Source organism: Myxocyprinus asiaticus, chromosome 50 (genome assembly GCF_019703515.2).
Source record: "Myxocyprinus asiaticus isolate MX2 ecotype Aquarium Trade chromosome 50, UBuf_Myxa_2, whole genome shotgun sequence".
NCBI lineage: Eukaryota > Metazoa > Chordata > Actinopteri > Cypriniformes > Catostomidae > Myxocyprinus > Myxocyprinus asiaticus.
Window position 1 is genome coordinate 14,056,407 of NC_059393.1, and position 21,094 is coordinate 14,077,500.

Here is a 21,094-nt window from a genome sequence, read left to right on the forward strand (position 1 = left end):
CTGAATGTCTTTTTGACATCCGAGAGGAACCCTCTTATCTGTCATACATGTATGTCTATAAGTGAACACCCTAAAAAACAATCTTCCATATGAAAAAGCATCAGATTGATGTCTGTGTGATTTACACGTGCTATCTGGTAGGGTCTATTTCCAACTGTTACCAGTAAAATTTTTCATTTTACTTCTAAGGTTTTAATTGGACTATACTGTAGCCATTCTGACTAGTCATTATGACAAGTAAAAAAGCTGTTGTAACACATGTGATAAGAATTGCTATGAGTAACACTTGGAACAGACACATAAGTAATAATAAAACTGGAATAGATGATGATTACTATTGAAATAAGTACTAGTATCAAATAAATAAGGACTGGTATCTAAAGAATAGTTGCCCAGCAAACACATAAAGTTCCTTTAATGTTAGCATTTGGTTCCCATTTGGTAAATAATGCTCTAGGAAAGTTCACTTTAGGTTCTATATTTTGTAACCATAAACTAACATTCCCAGAATGTTTGCAGGTTTTTGTGTGACAACCTAAAAAGAACCTACACAGAACATTCTCTAATTGGTTATTTTTAGGTTTTATTTTTATAACCAAAAAACGAAACTTCCCAGAATGCTGCAGGGAGGTTTTCAAAGGAAAATCTAAAAAAACTTAGCATTTTTTTTAATCACCATAAACATTTCAGAGAGGCCGATAGACAACGATGACTGACATTAGTCCAGTACAGCATTTAATTAAATGTTGAAGTAAAGATCACAGTGTATGGATTTTGAATGTATTATAATAAAGAGATGTGAAAAACAAACATAATACGTTCCCACTACCTTACTCACTGCGTCTGATACATGCACGCATATTTGACCCGCACACGCTTTATTCCTTCGCATAAATCTGTGCACTCACTCAATTTAAAATTAACGGTCATTCCGGTGGACTGACTCACTGACTGACATTCATTTATTGATTTTCTCAGTAAATAGTCATTTCTAGATTTGAGATGAAATACCGATTTGATAAAGATTTGACTCAAATAATAGAAAAGAACATGATGGAGGAGTGTAACCGAGAAGTTTTTTGATTATTGTAAACAGCAGATGTCTCCACTAAAATGTTTACTTCAGTGGTAATAAATTAATTTAATGTTAGCTTACTTTAGGTCAATTTAATGTTTTTTCCATTTTTAATGTCAATTAATGCCTGGTTTTAAAAATCCTCAGTTGTGTTGAAGTCATTGGCTATTAAAATAAAAAACTAGATGCTATTGGGACAATTAATAATAAGTCAAATAAAACATGTTTCTAGTAGTAACCAGGGGTTAAACTGGGCCGGAACGAATATTCTAAATATTCCATGCAATTATGTATTTTAACAATTAAATTGAATAAAGGCATACATAAATAATGACAGATAAAACATATAACAGAATCCCAGTAAAATTCATTCATCTGAAATAAAAAATAAAATAAAATAAAAAGTTCTATGAATAACATACCATACAGGCCTTTTAATAAATCTAAATTTTGAAACACATGTATTTTTATTAAAACTTTGCTATTTGTTTGTGTGTGTGTGGGGGGGGGGGGGGGGTTCCCCCACCTCCAAAATCCCCATTTAACACCTGGTAGTAACATTGAAATAGATACAACTACGTTTTAAGGAATACATGTTAAAAAGGCTTGCCATTCAACGGTTTGACAAATACACACACACACACACATCCACACGAGCGCAAGTATTTTCTCATAGCCGGTCAAGATGGCGGCGGTCCTGCCGGAGCGGAGCAGCGGCTCGGCTTAATCGATCATTTTGTCTAAATCACCGGGACAGATCGGATCGAAATCGACCAAATATTTACGATCTTTCCTAAGCTTCGTTAGGATATCCTCCGTAAGATCCTACCGCATTACACCTGGTGATTTTTTAACGGAAAATGCTCCTGCTCTAGTTTGTGTCTCGTCCATTAGCTGCACTGGGGAGAATGGGAGAGAAGCTGGAGTTAAAGCTGAAGTCGCCGGTCGGAGCCGAAGCTGCAGGCTACCCGTGGCCCTTACCTGTATATGTAAGTACTAAACTTATATATTTAATCTAAACCGAAACCAACTCCGGGTTTCATTGCGAACAGGCGAAGTGGGTCATGAGGGCAGTGAAAAACGTGTATCTGAATGGTATATGTATAGCGTGAAGACTTTTATTATTGCTGCTTTAGGGGTTTTATAGTAATGTTTTAAGAGCTCGGATCCACTAAAAATTTACATATGAGAGTGACCGTATAACTTAAAGTCCAATATATAGCTTTATACATGTGTATGTGTTCAGAAAGGTGATAATAGGATAAATTGAACACCTAAATAATAGACCTAAATAACACAGTCGGTTGTATTGGAAATACATATATGTTGTTGACTTTTTCCACTGATGCTAAATAATCAATATTTGAATCGCAGGAAATACAAACAGTGCTGCCGTTTGTAGCCCGCTGACCCAGTTGGCCATCTCACACACAGGCTGTGTATCAAAACACAGCGATTTGCCTATCTAGACTGCATTTGGGTGGCTTTGATGGGCGTTCGAACGTTCGATTCGAATTTGATAGATTCGAATCGAACGTTCCAACGCGTCCAATTCAAAAATTCGAACCTACCTATGATGCCCTAAAGTGCTGTCTAGTTAGGAAGCGCACTAGGATTTTAGATACATCCACTAACTAACCTCTACCTACTACAGCAGTGTGTATTTGTCCAATATTTGTATTTTATTTTTTTTACTTAAAAACCCATAGTTTTGGGGAAAAAATATTTTAAAGCACATATCAAGCCAAAAAACAATATCAGTTAATATGACTCGGTTTTCAATGAAGGTTTACGAAGATTGAAACTCACGCTAGCCGTCATGCTAACAGCTATATAGCAGGGTTTGCTAACTTTATCGCTTTTTAACCAACAGCAAGAGTCAACATACTCTAGATAACGTAAACAGAGTGTATGGCTGTAAGAGGTGTCCATAACGAACAGTAATGGGGATATATTAGGTGTACTTAAGCTTTGTGTGCGAAATATCATATGGAGGGTGTTAAACAAAGGCAAGCAGTGAACTCAAGCAAGAGGATGGTATCTCCATGTTGTTACTTGTCTTTTATTGACAGCCAGCTCTCATATCTGTCCCATATCTCTTTTTTGGCCTTATGTTTACAGTGTAGACGTTTCCCTTAATTTGTTTTGCAATGCTTGTATGATCCTAGAAGGGTGCACACAGTACATGTTGGAACATTAGTTCATTCGAAGTAGGCTATTGAAGAATGGTTTGTGTCCTGTTGGCTCAACTGTGGTTGCTCATTTGGCAGCCCTTGCATTGGGATGATGCTGTGTTTTGGTTGCCATCTGCATACATCTTGAAGGAGCAGAACATTTCTTAACCTAACCCATATGGCTGAAATCTCTTGAAAAATAACATAAAGTTTGGCACTAACTGACAAACTAGTCGTTACTGGCGGATTTAGGGGGGTTGTAAAACCTGCCGGACTTGAGGATTGGCTTTTTGATAAATGGAGCGTTTAAACATATTTACATTATTAGTGGTGCTTCAGTGTTTCCCACAGGATTTTGTGAGACTGTGCTGGGTGGACCGCAGACACTCTAGGGGGGTCCGGGGGCATGCCCCCCATAAGAAAATGTTGAACATTTTAAAGATAAATGCATCAATCCGGTGCCCTTTGAGGGCAAAATTGAGAGGCTAGATCTATGAAGAACTTTGTGCTCTTGTAAACAATTTTGTGCTCTAGTAGTAATTTAATCATAAACACATTGGATGTATAGATATGAATGGTGATGACACGGCAAAAAGTCACACCCACAAAGCATAAATGAGACTGAGTTTAACGCAAATGGTCAAAACACAAAATCGACTAGAGCATACATTTGAGCCAGGGCTCGACATTAAGCATTATCATGTGCTATTCAATGCTTTTTAATAGCTTTAAACGTTTTTAACAGCAGTAGGCTATCAAGTATTCAAGTAAACATTCAGAATGAAATGCAACATAAAATTACTACTGGTCTTTACTGTATGATTATGATACATTCATATTTTTTAAAGCTATTAAAGTTATTCAGTCAAGAGCAGTGAGTGTGTTCTCATTTTCTTGTTGTGGTTGTTTGATTATTATAATGACACACTAGACGGCAGTAGGTCTATTAGCTTACATTTACACTTACAAGTCCGACATTTTAATACAAATCCACTTTTTTCTCCATTGTTTACATGAATACCTCACCAAGATGGGCATTTTGGCGGAATTTTGAAATGTATTTGACCGTTCAGGTGCGCATTAACGCGAGCATTTTCAGAACACAAGCGCATGTTCAGCACACACACACCACCTGTCAATCAAACGGCGCAGCTGTTACTTGAACACTAGCGAGTTATAAAATTACGTGCTCTTCATTACTTTCAACAGCAGAATAAGAATATGAACTTTCTAATTAGTGACACAGGCCTAGGCTATTACAAATATAGCTGATTATTTTTTTTGTTATTGACGTCTAATCAGTCTTGTCCTGTCGGGCAAGTAAAATTCTCTTTCACTTGCCCCTTCAAAAATCCACTTGTCCGGGACAAGCATTAATGTCGAGCCCTGTGAGCCATCAAAGAAATGAAGCAAAAGTTGTTACCTGTGTTGAACTTGCTCCTCAGATGCTGAAAATAGTTACATTGTCAGAGCTGCTGGTAATAACATTAATGTTAGATAATTGGTTCCAGTGCGTTTGTGTATTATGAGAAGTGGGAAAATATTTTCGGTCCATTATGAAACTGTGGCGGGACAAATTAGTCGGGCCGCCACTGTCTAGGTAATTAATGGGAAACACTGTGCTTGCTTGGGGAGTGTCTGTATTAAACTGAAGGGATGGGAAACTGAAACTTAACAAAAAACAAAACAAAACTACAGTTCTGGCAAACTTGCCACAAATTTACAGCAGATTTTCTGCTCATTATTTTCACATGCAAATAAGCTTGTGATTCGCCGCAAATGTTTTCCAGAAGTTTGCAGCTCTTCACCGGTAGTGGTAAACCTGCATCAAACCTTTGGCAACAATGGACATTTTTTCCGCAAGTTTGCCGCAAAGCTCATTTGCATGTGAAATTGATCATTGGTGAATTTACAGCAATTTTGTAGCAAATTTGCCATGATCTCTTGATTTTTGTAAGGCATGTAAAGCCAGCGTCACACTAGCAGACTCAAAACAACTCTATTTTGGCCAAGGGTGTCACACTTGCCGACTGTTTTGCCGAGATCTTTCTCTTCTTCATTCGGAGGTATGACACAGTTGCCGATACAAGATGGTGGAGGGGTGACAGACATACCAGCTTACCACAACTCTCTCTCTGATTCCGTTACATGGAGCTCACCGGAATAACAACAGGAATACCGCATGAGCATAACAAATTGTAATAGAGTGATGTAGGATTAACTTTAATGTAGTAACTTTAATTTGAAAGTGTGTGATTGCGTATGTATCCCCTCGAGGCTTGTCATAAAACGCGTATGTCCATGTGCTGCTTTCTTTGAGTAAAGAAAACAGACTGTTATACCTCCACTTTAAAATTTTCATTAGTCATTTTAGTGTGGAAAATACGCTTAGTGACAATTGCTATGGATTACAATTAGCGTTTATGAAGATATGCTGCTGAGTGCGATGGGAAAAAGTTTAAATCATCTTGACGTCTTGTCAGTTCTTCAGTAAAAAAAAAAAAGAAGCTCATTGGTCACTTAAAGAGCGAACAACATCATGCCCCAGTGACAGAACGTTTTTTTTTTTTCTTGTTGGATCCTTATTTCCCATTTCTGGAACCATTACCTTAACAGGGAGTCCCGACGGTCAAGTGATTAAAGATCTCCCACTGGCAGATGCTAATGCTCGCTGGCGATTATGTGACTGAAGCTCACACCAGAAAACAATTGGAAAAATTGGCTAGGGTGACGCCGGCTTAACTCATCCTAGACTTTGTGTGCCACAGTCAAGAAAGATATCTCAAAATTGTGTGGATTGTTAAGGTTCTGGGCTGTGTTTCCCAAAAGCGAGAGACCATTGGCGCCAATGATTTCTATGATCTGCTTAGGCTTACAATGCTTCTGGGAAACGCAGCCCTGGTTGTGTTACTTTTCTAAGCAGTCAGACTTGCAATTTCCACCTGGTGGACAATAAAATGGGCGATAAAATCCTACTTTGATGGATGGAACCCAGACATATATACGGACCAGAATATCAGAGAATGGGGTGGGCTCTATTGATTTGGTCCATTTAAGCAACCACCTAGAATGGCCTAGCAACTGCGTTGCAATGCCCTGCTAACCGGTGGCATTAAAATTCACATTGTCTTATGAAAATGTAAAAATTTAGTTGCTCCTACTGTTGGGCCTTAATTGCTGCTAGAATGATATCCCGTGGCAATTAAAGGTTTGTTCTGGGCTGACCAGTCACTATTTTTCCGTCTGTGTTGTCTTTGAAAGCATTGTACAGTCACTGCAACTTTACAGTAAACACAACACACAGATTCCATGGCATGATTAACTCCAGTGATGCTTTGCTGCTGAATTGGATGGTTGACAGTGGGCTGAGCCCCCCCACTACACACATATGCTCCAATATTCCCTGTTACAGTGCTAAATATGCCAAAACACCAAACAGCCTCCGAATATACAGCCTTATTACACGTCTCTTTGGAATACTTGTTTACGATTAGTCAATTGCGGCATTCTGCGCTCATATTTCTTTGTATATCTGTATATTTGATTGTTGTCCCTGGCAACCAATTTCCTCCATGTCTCTCGAATCACTCTACAGTCTCTTTGTTCTGACATGATCAATAAATGGACATAAAATCACTTGGACTCAAATAAAAATATAATTTATTTGGTAGATAGGGATGTAGACAGTTGACCGATTAACCGGCATTAACAATTGGTTCGACTAATATTATCGGTTAAAAATTAACCGAAAGGTTAATTAAAGAAACAACAAAGATGTTATTTGATGGATTTAACATGTTTGCATCCTTAGTAGGTAGCTGTCTAATTTGTGGGATAAAGGCCAAAGTATTGCTTCTTTGGTTGTCCACATGGCACTACATCTCTCGCACAGTGCACATAATGTCAATTTTGTCATTTCCACAGTCCGTGCGTCTGTCCGCAGCCCAATATTTGTAGACACGTGGACGGTCCACGTCTGTGAGCATCATCTGTAAAGCCGCCTGTCATTTACTGTCCTAAAGAGTATCGAACATGGTCACAAGAGTATACTTTGAAAGACTGAGCGCTCAACTATGCACAAGACGTAATGACACACAGAAAAACAAAATATACCCTAGCCTTAATGTACAGTCAAGTCTGTCATTATTGAAAAATTAATCCCTTCAGGATGAAACAAAAATCTGCTTTTCGTCGAGGTCCTGATTTCTCTGTCAGGGCTTATTTTGCAACTGACTGATGACTGGCTGATGGTAGATCAACCATTACATATTATATTTCTTGTCTGAAAGAGGTTTTCAAACTTGGTATTAGTCACAAACTAAGATAATGAAAACACAGGGCAAGCGTGTTTACATTGACAGCTTTGTGTCATTGCTTTTATGAGAACACATGTTCGGAAAGTGCTGTTATCTTCCGAAAGTTCGTAATTATCACGCCACCAATGTTGCCACAAAGGATTGAGCCATTTTGATCGTATACGGAAATGGGGGCAGATTAAAGGCTGTGGTTACTACAGAGACAACTGTCTCGTTTGTCCCTCCCGCCATTTATTATACTATGAATTGGGCTTTTTTTTACATAAACCGAGAAGGTGGGTTTCTCAGAAGCTGTTATTTTCAGTGCTGCTGCGTCACTGAAAACTCCAGTTTCTTTCATTCATGTGTCATTCAACGTGTCTTTTCTAGTGTCGTAGGAGTCATGAACTTAGCAGTTTTAGTGCCTCTGTTGGCCTCAGATGACTTCCGTCTTTGAGTTTGGTTGATAAGGGATGATTGCCCCACATACTGAGAGCCATATTTCTGCCCTCTGCAAAGCCTGCCATTGGGTAAACAGAATTACAGAGTGCCCACTAACAAGCTGTAGACATGCCTTGCAAGTTTTTGTTTAGGGAGGGGCAGCTACTGTTAATTAGTGGGTCTGGGTGGTGGTTGTCCATATATCGTACACTGTGTTGGTTTGGACCTCCCTTTTCACTCTCCTTTAAAAAAAAAAAATAGGCTAGTTTCCCCAAAAACGTAAATTGCCATTTATTCACCCTCATGACATATTTTGTTGCTACACTAGTTTTTGACTAGTTTACCTCCTCTTCCTTCATCAGGGAATTCTCCTGTGCCTTAAAATATTTCTTACTCTCTGTGACAGTATATTTTAAAAAGCTTAAATCCCCTCTATTCATTTGAATTTTATTGCCTTTCAGAGACTCAGGCAGGTGATTTTTCCACTCCCGCTGTCTCATTGGCTGTTGACGGCTCCGTGTCCACTAGTGTGCCATTTTGCCTTGCGGCTTCACATTGTGCTTTGAACAAAAGCATCCCACTCACCTTGGGTGGGAAAATGGAGAGGATTTTTTATCGAACAGTGAGCTTCACTGTTTTCTTTCTTCCCTGCAGTACTTTTGCTGTAAACTACTTACTCAACCGCTCAATATAAACATTTGCGTCCTGTTTCGCAGAATTAAAACTACTGTGTGTGGGTGCATATCTGGAAACTTAGATCATCAATAAGTGCTTCCATATGATGCAACACCAAAAGCTAACTGCCTTTTAGTTTTTTTTAGTTTTAGTTTTTATTTTTTTTTTTTTTGTAATATATTTTCTAAAGAAAATGTGAGTGGCACTTGCCTGTACGGAACTCACCGCCACAGTGCGTTGTGGGTGGTTGCCAGGGTGTTGCAGTTGCTAAGGTGTTCTGATTGATCTGATTGATTCTGATCTGGTTATTAACGTGTTGTTAAGCCATTGCTAACGTTTTCTAAGGTGTTCTGAGTGGTTCTTAGTGTGTTGCTATTAGAGGTCCACCAATATATGCTTTTGGATCTATTACTGGCAAAAATCGGTTATCAGCAACATCAGTGTCTATTCTGCGTGTTGCTGTTAGAGTAGACTGACATATCATATTTGGCAATTATTTGGCACCAATAGCTGCTTTTGGAACTGTTATAGGCAAAAATCGATTATCAGTCAAAATCAGCGACGATGGTTTTTCTTTTCCGCTTGTTGCTCTTAAAGTCATCTGATCTATTGTATTTGCTGATTAAATGGCACTGGTAGTTGCTTTGGGATCTATTATCAGTAAAAATCGGTTATTATCAAAAATGTATAGTTCACAGATAGTTTTACTTTTTTCCGTGAGCAACGTTGGAGTGTTCTGTGGTACAACACAAGCCTCTGGAGGTACTGTATAAACAATCATTGACATCTTGCTGCTTCTATATCTGTCATTGACGATATTCATCCATATTAATTTATGGAATGACTAAGCAGAGACATTGCATCTCCAACATATATAATCAAAAAAACAACATCTGGTGAAATATAAAACCCTTCATCTGGTGAATATATAAGCTATTAACATAATTTGGTGAATGCTTACATGTTGGGCAAGATATAGAGTTAATATTTCCCCTTTTGTTACTGTGAACAGCTGGGAGCACAAACATTTTAAAAGAAGAGTCCCCGAAGTATTTTGGAATTGTTTATAGTTAAAAGTTCTTTGTTATGCACCACATTTTTATTTTCTGGTTATTTAGATTTTGGTTGCATAATAATCTGTATCTGCGGGAACTTTCACATTGTACGTTTTGGTGCACACGGGTTCGTTTGACATCAAAGTTTAGTTGATGTGAACGGTGTTTTCTGAAAGGTGGTCTGGGGGGAGGTTCATGTGAACTTGGGTACCGTTCGCTGCTGATTTGAACACTATAATCCCAAATCGCAGAAATGTATAATTTACTTCTTTGCATGCTCACAGTTGCAATTATTGTAAAATGCATTTTTTTTTTTTATACCTGTTTGTTACAAAATAATTTGCCTTCAGAGAGCAGCTCACACTCATAACATAATGCAACCGAGGCAGACAAACATAAACATTCTTCATATCTTTGCAAATTCAACGCAACCGCAACGCAAGTGTCATTTTCTGCATGTCTAGTTTAGGTGGTAAGAGACTAATACTTCAATAAATAGCACTGAAACTGACCAGGAAAGACTAAGAACATTTTTTTTTTTTTACACATTCAATACATAGATTTTATAACTGTCTGCTGATTAGTCGGTTATTGGCTTTCTTTAGCTATTATTCATTGGCACTTTAGTTCGAGGTATTGACGATATCCAATATTGGTCGACCACTAGTTGCTCTGTGGATGCTGTCTGATCACTTAGAAAAGCATTCCCACATCTCTTTTCAACAAGCCACACAATCCCAGGTATCTGTAGTATGAGCAATAGTAATTGTGATGCTTGCCTTAGCAAACACAACTAACAAAGAGGAATTTTGGTTGAGACACCCCCTCACTGCCTGAACATTGTACAGAATTGTTGCAAACAACACTGACATGATTAAACATGATAATGCTCACGTAATATATTCAAGGTGTGACATTTCGTTATCCCAGCCAAAAAGAACGTCTAATTCTTCCCTCCTACTTGTGTACGAGGGTTGTACTATGAGGTAATCTCCGCAATGAAACGATACATGTTTACGAGGCGTAATTTCCTCCCCTCACACCCCCTCTGTGACTCATTCCGAGGTTGCATGAGATGAGTAAAGAGTCCACTTTCATATTCGTGAGTCAGTTCAACCGCCAAGCGTACTCGTGACAAAGTGCCGCCCATGATGCTGATATTTTTTGCTCTCTCTCTGTCTTCCTTCCCTCCTTTCCTCTTACCAGTGTGATATTTTTAGCTGTCGCATTGGTGTTGCTGTGAGCACAAGACCGCCAGAACACCCCGTTCTTTCTTACGTATTACACAAACTCCCCCTCCCATTCAGCACGATGCACTATGGGCTGTCTGCTCGTGCACGTACACACACTTCATCTGTCTTAGAAGTGCTGGTGTTTTCATTTAACTTCGTAAAAAAAACACAAAACAGTCATGTCCTGATGGGATAGTTCCTCCAAAAATTTAAATTCTGTCATCATTTACTCGTATGACTTACAAGAGGAGTGAGTATAAATAAGCACACTTGTTCGAGCTCACACTATGGGCGCATTATTTTTCAGTGACATTACACTTGCTTTAGAGCAGCAGTGGGTTGGGCCGAAGAGCACTAGATCCGCCGTATGCACAGCTGAGTGGGAAAACGGCTTTATGCTGAATGGGGAGGAGCTTGGCAAAGCAGAGGGGCCCAGCAGCGGCACACTCCGGCAGGCAGAGTTCTTCTCAGGACTCTGCTGATGGAAAGTGGGTCACTGGGTCAGGCAGCGACACAGCTCAAGAGGCTCGATTACAGCAGGACTGAGCGAGTTCGTCAGGGTCAGAACTTTAGTACAGACACGATCCAGGCTTAAGTAGCCTCAATAATAATTCAGAATGGCCTCTGGGATCTTAAAGGGTCCCAGTTATGCATTTATACAGTTGTGCTCAAAAGATTGCATACCCTAGTAGAAATTGTGAAATTTTGGCATTGATTTAAGGATAGTGATCATATGAAGCCATTTATTATCAAATAATTGTTTGGCTCCTTTTTAAATCATAATAATAACAGAAATCACCCAAATGGCCCTGATCAAAAGTTTACATACCCTTGAATGTTTGGCCTTGTTACAGACACACAAGGTGACACACACAGGTTTAAATGCCAATTGAAGGTTAATTTCCCACACCTGTGGCTTTTTAAATTGCAATTAGTGTCTGTGTATAAATAGTCAATGAGTTTGTTAGCTCTCACTTTGATGCACTGAGCAGGCTAGATACTGAGCCATGGGGAGCAGAAAAGAACTATCAAAAGACCTGCGTAACAAGGTAATGGAACTTTATAAAGATGGAAAAGGATATAAAAAGATATCCAAAGCCTTCAAAATGCCAGTCTGTACTGTTCAATCACTTATTAAGAAGTGGAAAATTCAGGGATCTCTTGATACCAAGCCAAGGTCAGGTAGACCAAGAAAGATTTCAGCCACAACTGCCAGAAGAATTGTTTGGGATACAAAGAAAAGCCCACAGGTAACCTCAGGAGAAATACAGGCTGCTCTGGAAAAAGACGGTGTGGTTGTGTCAAGGAGCACAATATGACGATACTTGAACAAAAATGAGCTGCATGGTCGAGTTGCCAGAAAGAAGCCTTTACTGAGCCAGTGCCACAAAAAAGCCCGTTTACAATATGCCTGACAACACCTTGACACGCCTCACAGCTTCTGGCACACTGTAATTTGGAGTGACGAGATCAAAATAGAGCTTTATGGTCACAACCATAAGCGCTATGTTGGAGAGGGGCCAACAAGGCCTATAGTGAAAAGAATACCATCCCCACTGTGGAGCATGGTGGTGGCTCACTGATGTTTTGGGGGTGTGTGAGCTCTAAAGGCACGGGGAATCATGTGAAAATTGATGGCAAGATGAATGCAGCATGTTATCAGAAAATACTGGCAGACAATTTGCATTCTTCTGCACAAAAGCTGTGCATGGGACGCTCTTGGACTTTCCAGCACAACAATGACCCTAAGCACCAGGCCAAGTTGACCCTCCAGTGGTTACAGCAGAAAAAGGTGAAGGTTCTGGAGTGGCCATCACAGTCTCTTGACCTTAATATCATCGAGCCACTCTGGGGAGATCTCAAACGTGCAGTTCATGCAGGACGACCAAAGACTTTGCATGACCTCGAGCCATTTTGCCAAGACGAATGGGCAGCTATACCACCTGCAAAAATTTGAGGCCTCATAGACAATTATTACAAAAGACTGCACACTGTCATTGATGCTAAAGGGGGCAATACACAGTATTAAGTAATAAGGGTATGTAGACTTTTGAACAGGGGTCATTTCATTTTTTTCTTTGTTGCCATGTTTTGTTCTATGTTTGTGCCATTCTGTTATAACCTACAGTTGAATATGAATCCCATAAGAAATAAAATAAATGTGTTTTGCCTGCTCACTCATGTTTTCTTTAAAAATGGTACATATATTACCAATTCTCCAAAGGTATGCAAACTTTTGTGCACAACTGTAAGTGTGACAGAAGTGTGCAGGTTATTTATTATGTGATTGTGACCATCAGACTGCACCTTTTCCTACTTATTAAATGGCCTTTTAACAATAAATAAATAAATGAACATTGGAAATATTGGTTTGAGATTTCTGTTGGAACTTTGTTTTGTGGGACAACGGTCAATTATACAGTTTAGCAGTCATTATACAAAGATATTTGCCTGAATCAAGTATTGCAGAGAGCCCTGAAATAAGCTCTAGATCATGCTGATGCATTCAAAGACTTAAACATAAGGGTACAGTGACGGCTTGTGGTAACATTTTGACTTATCCAGGCACGTGTGAGAGAGGAACTTTTTCACCTTCTCAAAGGCAGGCTGGTGGCTGTGTGTGCGATAAAGTTGTGCTCCGTGACCCAACACAAACTGGAAAGGTCAAATTTGTGGTGGTGTTGTTGTTGTACAAACTTTTGTCTTGTAAATGGATAAATATTTTAGCCTTATAATGAGCATCCAAAATAAAACAAAAAAAGCCTTTTGTGAATAAATAAAACCGGTTACTAGCTAGTTGGATCGATAGTTTTTTTTTTTAGGAATTGCAACATTACATGTAGTTTACAATGCCTTACAATAGGACACTCACTGATGTAAGTGAAGTCAACAAATCAAAAAGATTTCAACTGTATAATGAGAGAATTGCAGTTTTTCTTTTATTGTTATAACTTCAAATAATGCAAAATACTAAAACCCAAAATGGGCTTTTCAGTGACTGATGCTGAGACCGATATCAAAAGAACAGAGTAGCAGGTACTAGAGGTCGACAAATAGTAGATTTTGCAAATACCAATAACTAAGCTTGTGGAAAAGGCAGATAGTTTTTAAAAATCAGTTTATTAAATGTTAAAAACTGTACTACATCTTTACTTACTGTGACAGATCTGTCCTAAATTATATATATTATATAATCCCAGATGCAGTTTATTGTGCAAGTAAAATCACAATATTAACTAGAAAAAAATATTTTGGTGCACATGGGACACTTAGCTATGAACAAGCCAGCAATACATTGGGACTCTTATTTTGAAATGTATGTGCTCCCAGCTCACACTAACACATAAGGAAAACAAAACATGCTCTTACAACTCTTACAATCATCTTCTACAATGTATTTCATTAAACACTATAAAGTAAACCATTTCATAAGCTAATAAAAACTGTATGAGAAGTAATTCATCAATAGTAGTAGTCACGTGGCATGACAAACTAAACGCAGAGTCAGTGATGCTTTTTATTTTACCTCTAGAGGCCACTGTTATACTGTAGAATCAAGGAGTTCTAACTGTAGAATCCTCCAGCATCAGAAACAGACGAATAATAATAATTTAAAAAAAATCTATCAGGGGGCCTGGGTAGCTCAGTGGTAAAATACGCTGGCTACCACCCCTGGAGTTCGCTAGTTCGAATCCCAGGGCGTGCTGAGTGACTCCAGCCAGGTCTCCTAAGCAACCAAATTGGCCCGGTTGCTAGGGAGGGTAGAGTCACATGGGTCCTTGTGGTCGCTATAATGTGATTTGTTCTCGGTGGGGCGCATGGTGAATTGAGCGTGGTTGCCGCGGTGGATGGCGTGAAGCCTCCACACGCGCTATGTCTCCGTGGCAACGCGCTCAACAAGCCACGTGATAAGATGCGCGGGTTGACTGTCTCAGACGCAGAGGCAACTGGGATTCGTCCTCCGCCACCTGGACTGAGGCGAATCACTATGCGACCACGAGGACTTAGAGCGCATTGGGAATTGGGCATTCCAAATTGGGAGAAAAAGGGGAAAAATCCAAAAAAAAAATAAAATAAAAATAAAAATCTATCTATATATTCAACTTTCGGCATTGATTTTTGCCGAAAAAACGAGTTCCAAAAATCATCTATCGGTGGCGATATATCGGTCGACCTCTTGCATGTACAATGCAGCTATAGCTGTAGAGGTTATATTTGTCAATCATTAAATTATCACATATATGTTGAAATTAGACAAACAATTATTTTACACAATATGTGCACAAATTTCATTCAGAATTGTTTAAAAACACAAGATGTGCATTATCCATCAACTGGGTTATTGGATTTTTAATTATAACGTATACCTCCAAAGTTGTGGCAAAATGGCTTATGGACAACAAAGTCAAGGTATTGGAGTGGCCATCACAAAGCCCTGACCTCAATCTGACAGAAAATCTGTCGGCAGAACTGAAAAAGTGTGTGCGAGCAAGGAGGCCTACAAACCTGACTCAGTTACACCAGTTCTGTCTGGAGGAATGGGCCAAAATTTCAGCAACTTATTGTAAGAAGCTTATGGAAGATTACCCAAAACGCTTGACCGAAGTTAAACCATTTAAAGGCAATGCTACCAAATACTAACAAAGTGTACGTAAACTTCTGACCCAATAGGAATGTGATGAAAGAAATAAAAGCTGAAATAAATCATTTTTTCTACCATTATTCTGACATTTCACATTCTTAAAATAAAGTAGTGATCCTAACTGACCTAAGACAGGGAATGCTTTCTATGATTAAATGTCAGGAATTGTGAAAAACTGAGTTTAAATGTATTTGGCTAAGGTGTATGTAAACTTTTATTTAGCTGTTGGCAAGTGTGTCAGAGTAATTTCGAACCCTACTTATAACTTTTCTTCTCCCTAGGATAAACACCATGATGCTGCACACGAAATCATTGAAACCATTCGGTAAGTTTTTTTCTTTTGTTTTTGCGTTTAGTTTTGATTGCTCTGTCAGTTTTGTGTACATAAGATATGCATTATCATTGAGAAACTGAACTTGATTCCTTGTCCAGCTGGGTATGTGAGGAGATCCCAGATCTTAAACTGGCCATGGAGAACTACGTACTTATTGACTATGACACCAAGAGGTGAGAAATTCTAATTTTCACAAAACAGACTGAAAAGACAACAAACAGAGACATTTATGCCTTTTTTTTATTTTTTATTTTTTTGCCTATTAGTAGTATAAATATATGCTAGAAAATAAATGCATATTTTTACATAGATTTTGTGTTTATCTTAAGTCTAGTTATTTAATGTGTTGTCCATGCAAGATTTACTGCTTGCAATACAAATAGACATTGCTTTAATGCTTAGTTTAATTTTCAGTCTTGTATTTGAGAAGAAAATGATAGATAAGTCATTTATTTTGTGTTTTCTTGCAGCTTTGAAAGTATGCAGAGACTGTGTGACAAGTACAACAGAGCCATTGACAGCATTCACCAACTGGTATTTCATGTTGTACTAAAGTTTTATAGTCTTAACTGCTGATCAACTGTTAACTTTTATCTCAGAGCTGTTCTATTGATTTTATATAATAGTAACTTTGTAGAGTAACTTTTGTACTTTAGATTATTTTGTATTTTGTAGAGTAACTTTAATAAATGTAACAGGATAGATCCCCAATAGCACATGTACATCGCTCAAACGTCTATTTGATGTGTGTGTATTTACATTTGGAAGAGGTATCTTTTTTTGTTGTTTGCTCATCTGCAATACGTCTATAAGACGTTTCCTCTCGGATGTCAATAAGATATTCAGCAGATGTCTGAGATGTTTATGATTTAGAATGTTTGTAAATCTGATCTTTTTAAGATATTTAGCAGGTGTTAATTACATTGTGATGCTTTCCAGATAAACAAAGATCTAAAATGGGAGATGTACATGCGGTGTCTGGAATGTCATTTGTTTTCTTCCATGAGTTTTTTAAATATATTTCTGTGGTTCCATTTTTACTAACATAGTAGTTTGAAATATAATGCTGCTGAATATAATGTGTAAAACTGTTTGTTTGTGTTTGTGTTTGTTTGTGTGTGTGTGTGTGTGTACGTTGTAGTGGAAAGGGACCACCCAACCCATGAAACTCAACAAGCGGCCTTCCAACGGCCTGCTGCGACATATCCTACAGCAGGTCTACAATCACTCTGTTACTGACCCCGAGAAACTCAACAACTACGAACCCTTTTCACCTGAGGTGTACGGAGAGACGTCATTCGACCTGGTGGCCCAGATTATCGATGAAATGGAGATGATGGAAGAAGACACCTTTGTGGATCTGGGCAGTGGTCAGTAACCGTGCTCCCCAAACTTTTAAAATAAAAGACATAAGCCATTTGATGCTGTTTAAATTGTAACCATTTGATCCTTAGGAGTTTGCCTTTAGTCAAATGTCCTCTCATTTTAAGGTGGATCTTTGTTTTTGCTGTCAGCCATTTGACTGTGCATCATGTTTGTTATCTTTGCTATCCAAATTTGCAGGTGTTGGTCAAGTAGTCCTTCAGGTTGCCGCAGCCACCAACTGTAAACACTACTATGGCGTTGAGAAAGCAGACATTCCAGCAACCTATGCAGAGGTACAAGCATTCTGTCGAGATCACATTACCATAAACAAATGGAAGCTTAATTTTCATTTTTGGTGGACCTATTCCTTCAAAAGCTTCCTGAAATCTGTTAATACACACCAACCTCTTTACTAAAAATTTAATAAAGTGGGTTTGAAATTGTAATGTTCACATCTGAATTTTTATGTTTGCAGTCAATGGACAAAGAGTTTAAAAGGTGGATGAAGTGGTATGGCAAAAAGCATGGCGAGTACACGGTAAGTGTTTACAGTAGCATATTATGAACTATGAAAGCCTTATTGCCTTTTTCTTTCATTCTGTAATTGAGGAGATGTGCTTTGGTCCGTTTGTGCTAATATGATTTGTCTTATGTGGCAGCTGGAAAAGGGAGATTTCCTCTCAGAAGAATGGAAGGAACGAATAGCAAATACAAGGTATGATCACAAACAATCATCCACTCATATTCCCACCAATGGGATCAGAGTACAGTTTATAAAGAACTTTAAAGGTGCACTCAGTAATTTTGTCCTGATTAAAAAGTTTTACTCCTAAAGAAATTACTAGTAATTTTAAAATTATGAGCACTCAGTGTGATGTAATTTAAAATCTGTCCAACATGAAGGTGTTTTAGTTCATTTCAGTGGTTCGTAACAGCACGCCATGGTGAACTTTAAGAAAAGTTTTTACCTGCTGCTAAACATCTTCTTACTGCCATTGGCCCACATCATCGGTGGGTGTGACTTGGAGCTCCACCTGCTTTGAGGCCAACAGCTAATTCCCGTTCAGTCAGTAAAGATCAGTCAACACAAAGTTACTAGCGAGCTGGTGCAAACTTACCTACATTTGTACAATCGGTTGTGTAGAAACATTTTCCAAGAATATGTCATGCAATTTTTATTTTTTTAAATTTAGTTTTTGTCATCAAAAGGAATAAAATCTACTCGAATACTTTTAAGTGCCCATTCACTCATTAGCCATCAGCCGAAAGCCATTCACACATCTGCCCACCAAGATATGCCTCTCTTATCATTCTTTTATCTGTATTCTACCCATTAACACTCTTTTATACAACCATCTTTGCAGTAGTAACAGTGTCATCATAATTTACAATAACAGTGTAATCAGTGTATATTATGGCACTTTTAGCATGTTAGCACATTAGCGCCATGATTGCAGAAGGTAAACGTTCCAAATAACATATTATCTTATGTGTATGTATTATTTTAAATCATTATTGAGTAGTTAATACTTCTTAATAAGCTTAATAAGCTTCTTTTACTGAATTCGTGTGAATTCTACTCAGATAATGAGGCATGAAGTCATTGATAACACATTTTGATGTCATAGTATTAATGTTGTACATGCAGTTTTGTACATCCTCATATTTAAATGTACTTCTAAAGGCCTCCTTGTAACTGCTTGGCTGTTACAAACTTCTTTTTGGCTCTTGAGTGAAGAACAAAGAAGCACTTCGCTGTGAGTGTGTGGGACTTTTAATCTCAGGAACCGCTCTGTTATTGGACACTTTCACTCATTGATGTACAGTAATTAATCATGCCTGACAGTGAGTAATGAATTTCTACAATGGCATCTTTAAATGAAAACTCTTGCGTTTGAATGATGCTGCATCCACACCCCTAGCTGTCAGTGTAAGTCCAAGATGACATACATTAAATATTACTGAGTGCACCTTTAAAGGCTTGTATCAAATTAGCATCTTTCAGATGTGACTTCCAACCAAATGAAATCCTTTTGATTTTGAATTTAAACTATTAAATGTTGTTCTTGTTATTCAGGACGTTTACATGCACTTTAAAAGTTTGGGTTCGGCCGTACAAAAAAAAAAAAAAAAATATCTTTGGAATTATGTAAATGCTTTAGTCTGACTGAAACCGTACCAGTCATTTTTGCAAAGTTTTGCGAAGTCAGACTTAACGACCTAGATAATGCAATTGTAGCTCGGCTTCATCCAGCATGTATACATGTTAATCGGACTACAATTTGCCTCTGTATTGTGCGCATGCTTCGAAAGACAGGTATTGTGTAACGTGTATTTAACCCAGAAGTCTAAAGCAATGAAAACAAGGTAGTGCAAACACTAGGAATGTAAATTGTTGGACGGATTCTAATATGACATAAAAGATCAGTTGGAAAACATCCAAACCACTTCATCAGCTGACATCCTTGCTTAAAAAAAATTTGATTACACGTTATGTTGGACGGTCAGATGAAGACTGAAGTACGACTACGCAACAATCCACAATAGCTTGATTATTCCTGCGCATGTAAACGTACTGACTGTTGTATCATTAAAATTGAGAACTGTTTGCATGTTGAGTGTATGTGCCATGCAGGTCTGTAGTGTGTTGTGTTCTTTTGCAGTGTTATTTTTGTGAATAACTTTGCCTTTGGTCCTGAGGTGGACCACCAGCTGAAGGAGCGATTCGCTAACATGAAGGAAGGTTTGTAATCATGCGCTGTCAGACTAGACAGTTTTTTGTTGATTGAGTAAATAATATCACTTCACTTTAATCATTTTATTGTTACATGACTAAATCATTTGAAGTGGCACTTAGCTGCTTACTTTTCAAAAACAATGAAGTTTCTCGCAGTGTAGTTCAAAGGCAGCTGTTTCAACATCTCTCTGTGAAACCTTTGACCCCCCGTTTGACTTGTTTTTCTACTCTGCAATGACCCATAGGTCCCCTGTCTGAATTAATTTAGTGTTGAGGAGTATCGCAAGCCAAATTGACTTTTAATTACGTGCAGGATATGAATGGTTGACATAAATATGTAAATTCTTGATATCAGGAAAGGAATTACTACTAATGAAAGTGCTAAATTTTGATACCTGTAATTAAATTTGCACTTGTAAAAACTGTGAATTCTTTATATTAAAAAATGATGTCATCACTCGCAGAAATACACATTCTTGATATCAAAAATAAGTTGCAGAGTAAAAACTGTAATTCTTGGTATCTGTAACTGCATTTTCACTAGTAGAATTTCACAATGATCTGTCATCCGCTCCTATTCAAAGCTCAATTACAGATATCAAAAATTAATTTCTTACTAGTTAAGTTTTCCATATCAGCAACGCATTTTTCTCCCCAATTTGGAATGCCCAATTCCCAATGCGCTCTAAGTCCTCGTGGTGGCGTAGTGACTCGCCTCAATCCGGGTGGCGGAGGACGAATCCCAGTTGCCTCCACGTCTGAGACCATCAATCCACGCATCTTATCACGTGGCTTGTTGAGTGCATTCACGCTATTCTCCGCGGCATCCACGCACAACTCACCACGCGCCCCACTGAGAGCGAGAACCACACATTATAGCGACCACGAGGGGGTAACCCCATGTGACTCTACCCTCCCTAGCAACCGGGCCAATTTGGTTGCTTAGGAGACCTGGCTGGAGTCACTCAGCACGCCCTGGATTCAAACTCGCAACTCCAGGGCTGGTAGTCAGCGTCAATACTCGCTGAGCTACCCAGGCCCCCAGCAATGCATTTCTTCCATGTAAAAA

The 21,094-nt window shown here is 38.5% G+C and overlaps 1 protein-coding gene across 4 annotated transcripts in view; it reads left to right on the top strand.

Moving 5' to 3' along the window:
* The first annotated feature begins 1,755 nt into the window (after positions 1 to 1,755).
* The window catches only part of LOC127439273 (histone-lysine N-methyltransferase, H3 lysine-79 specific-like), a 54,763-nt gene continuing 35,424 nt past the window's right edge, over positions 1,756 to 21,094 (top strand). For 2 of the 4 annotated variants that reach the window (XM_051695486.1, XM_051695487.1), the window contains exons 1-9: positions 1,756 to 2,064; positions 15,871 to 15,914; positions 16,022 to 16,096; positions 16,394 to 16,457; positions 17,065 to 17,293; positions 17,487 to 17,581; positions 17,764 to 17,826; positions 17,948 to 18,003; positions 19,952 to 20,031. In XM_051695486.1, the coding sequence (XP_051551446.1) occupies positions 1,984 to 2,064; positions 15,871 to 15,914; positions 16,022 to 16,096; positions 16,394 to 16,457; positions 17,065 to 17,293; positions 17,487 to 17,581; positions 17,764 to 17,826; positions 17,948 to 18,003; positions 19,952 to 20,031 (787 nt within the window). In that variant the 5' untranslated portion in view covers positions 1,756 to 1,983. Of the gene's footprint in view, positions 2,065 to 15,870; positions 15,915 to 16,021; positions 16,097 to 16,393; positions 16,458 to 17,064; positions 17,294 to 17,486; positions 17,582 to 17,763; positions 17,827 to 17,947; positions 18,004 to 19,951; positions 20,032 to 21,094 lie in introns of those variants that run through there. The other 2 variants (XM_051695488.1, XM_051695489.1) reach the window with 2 other exon arrangements.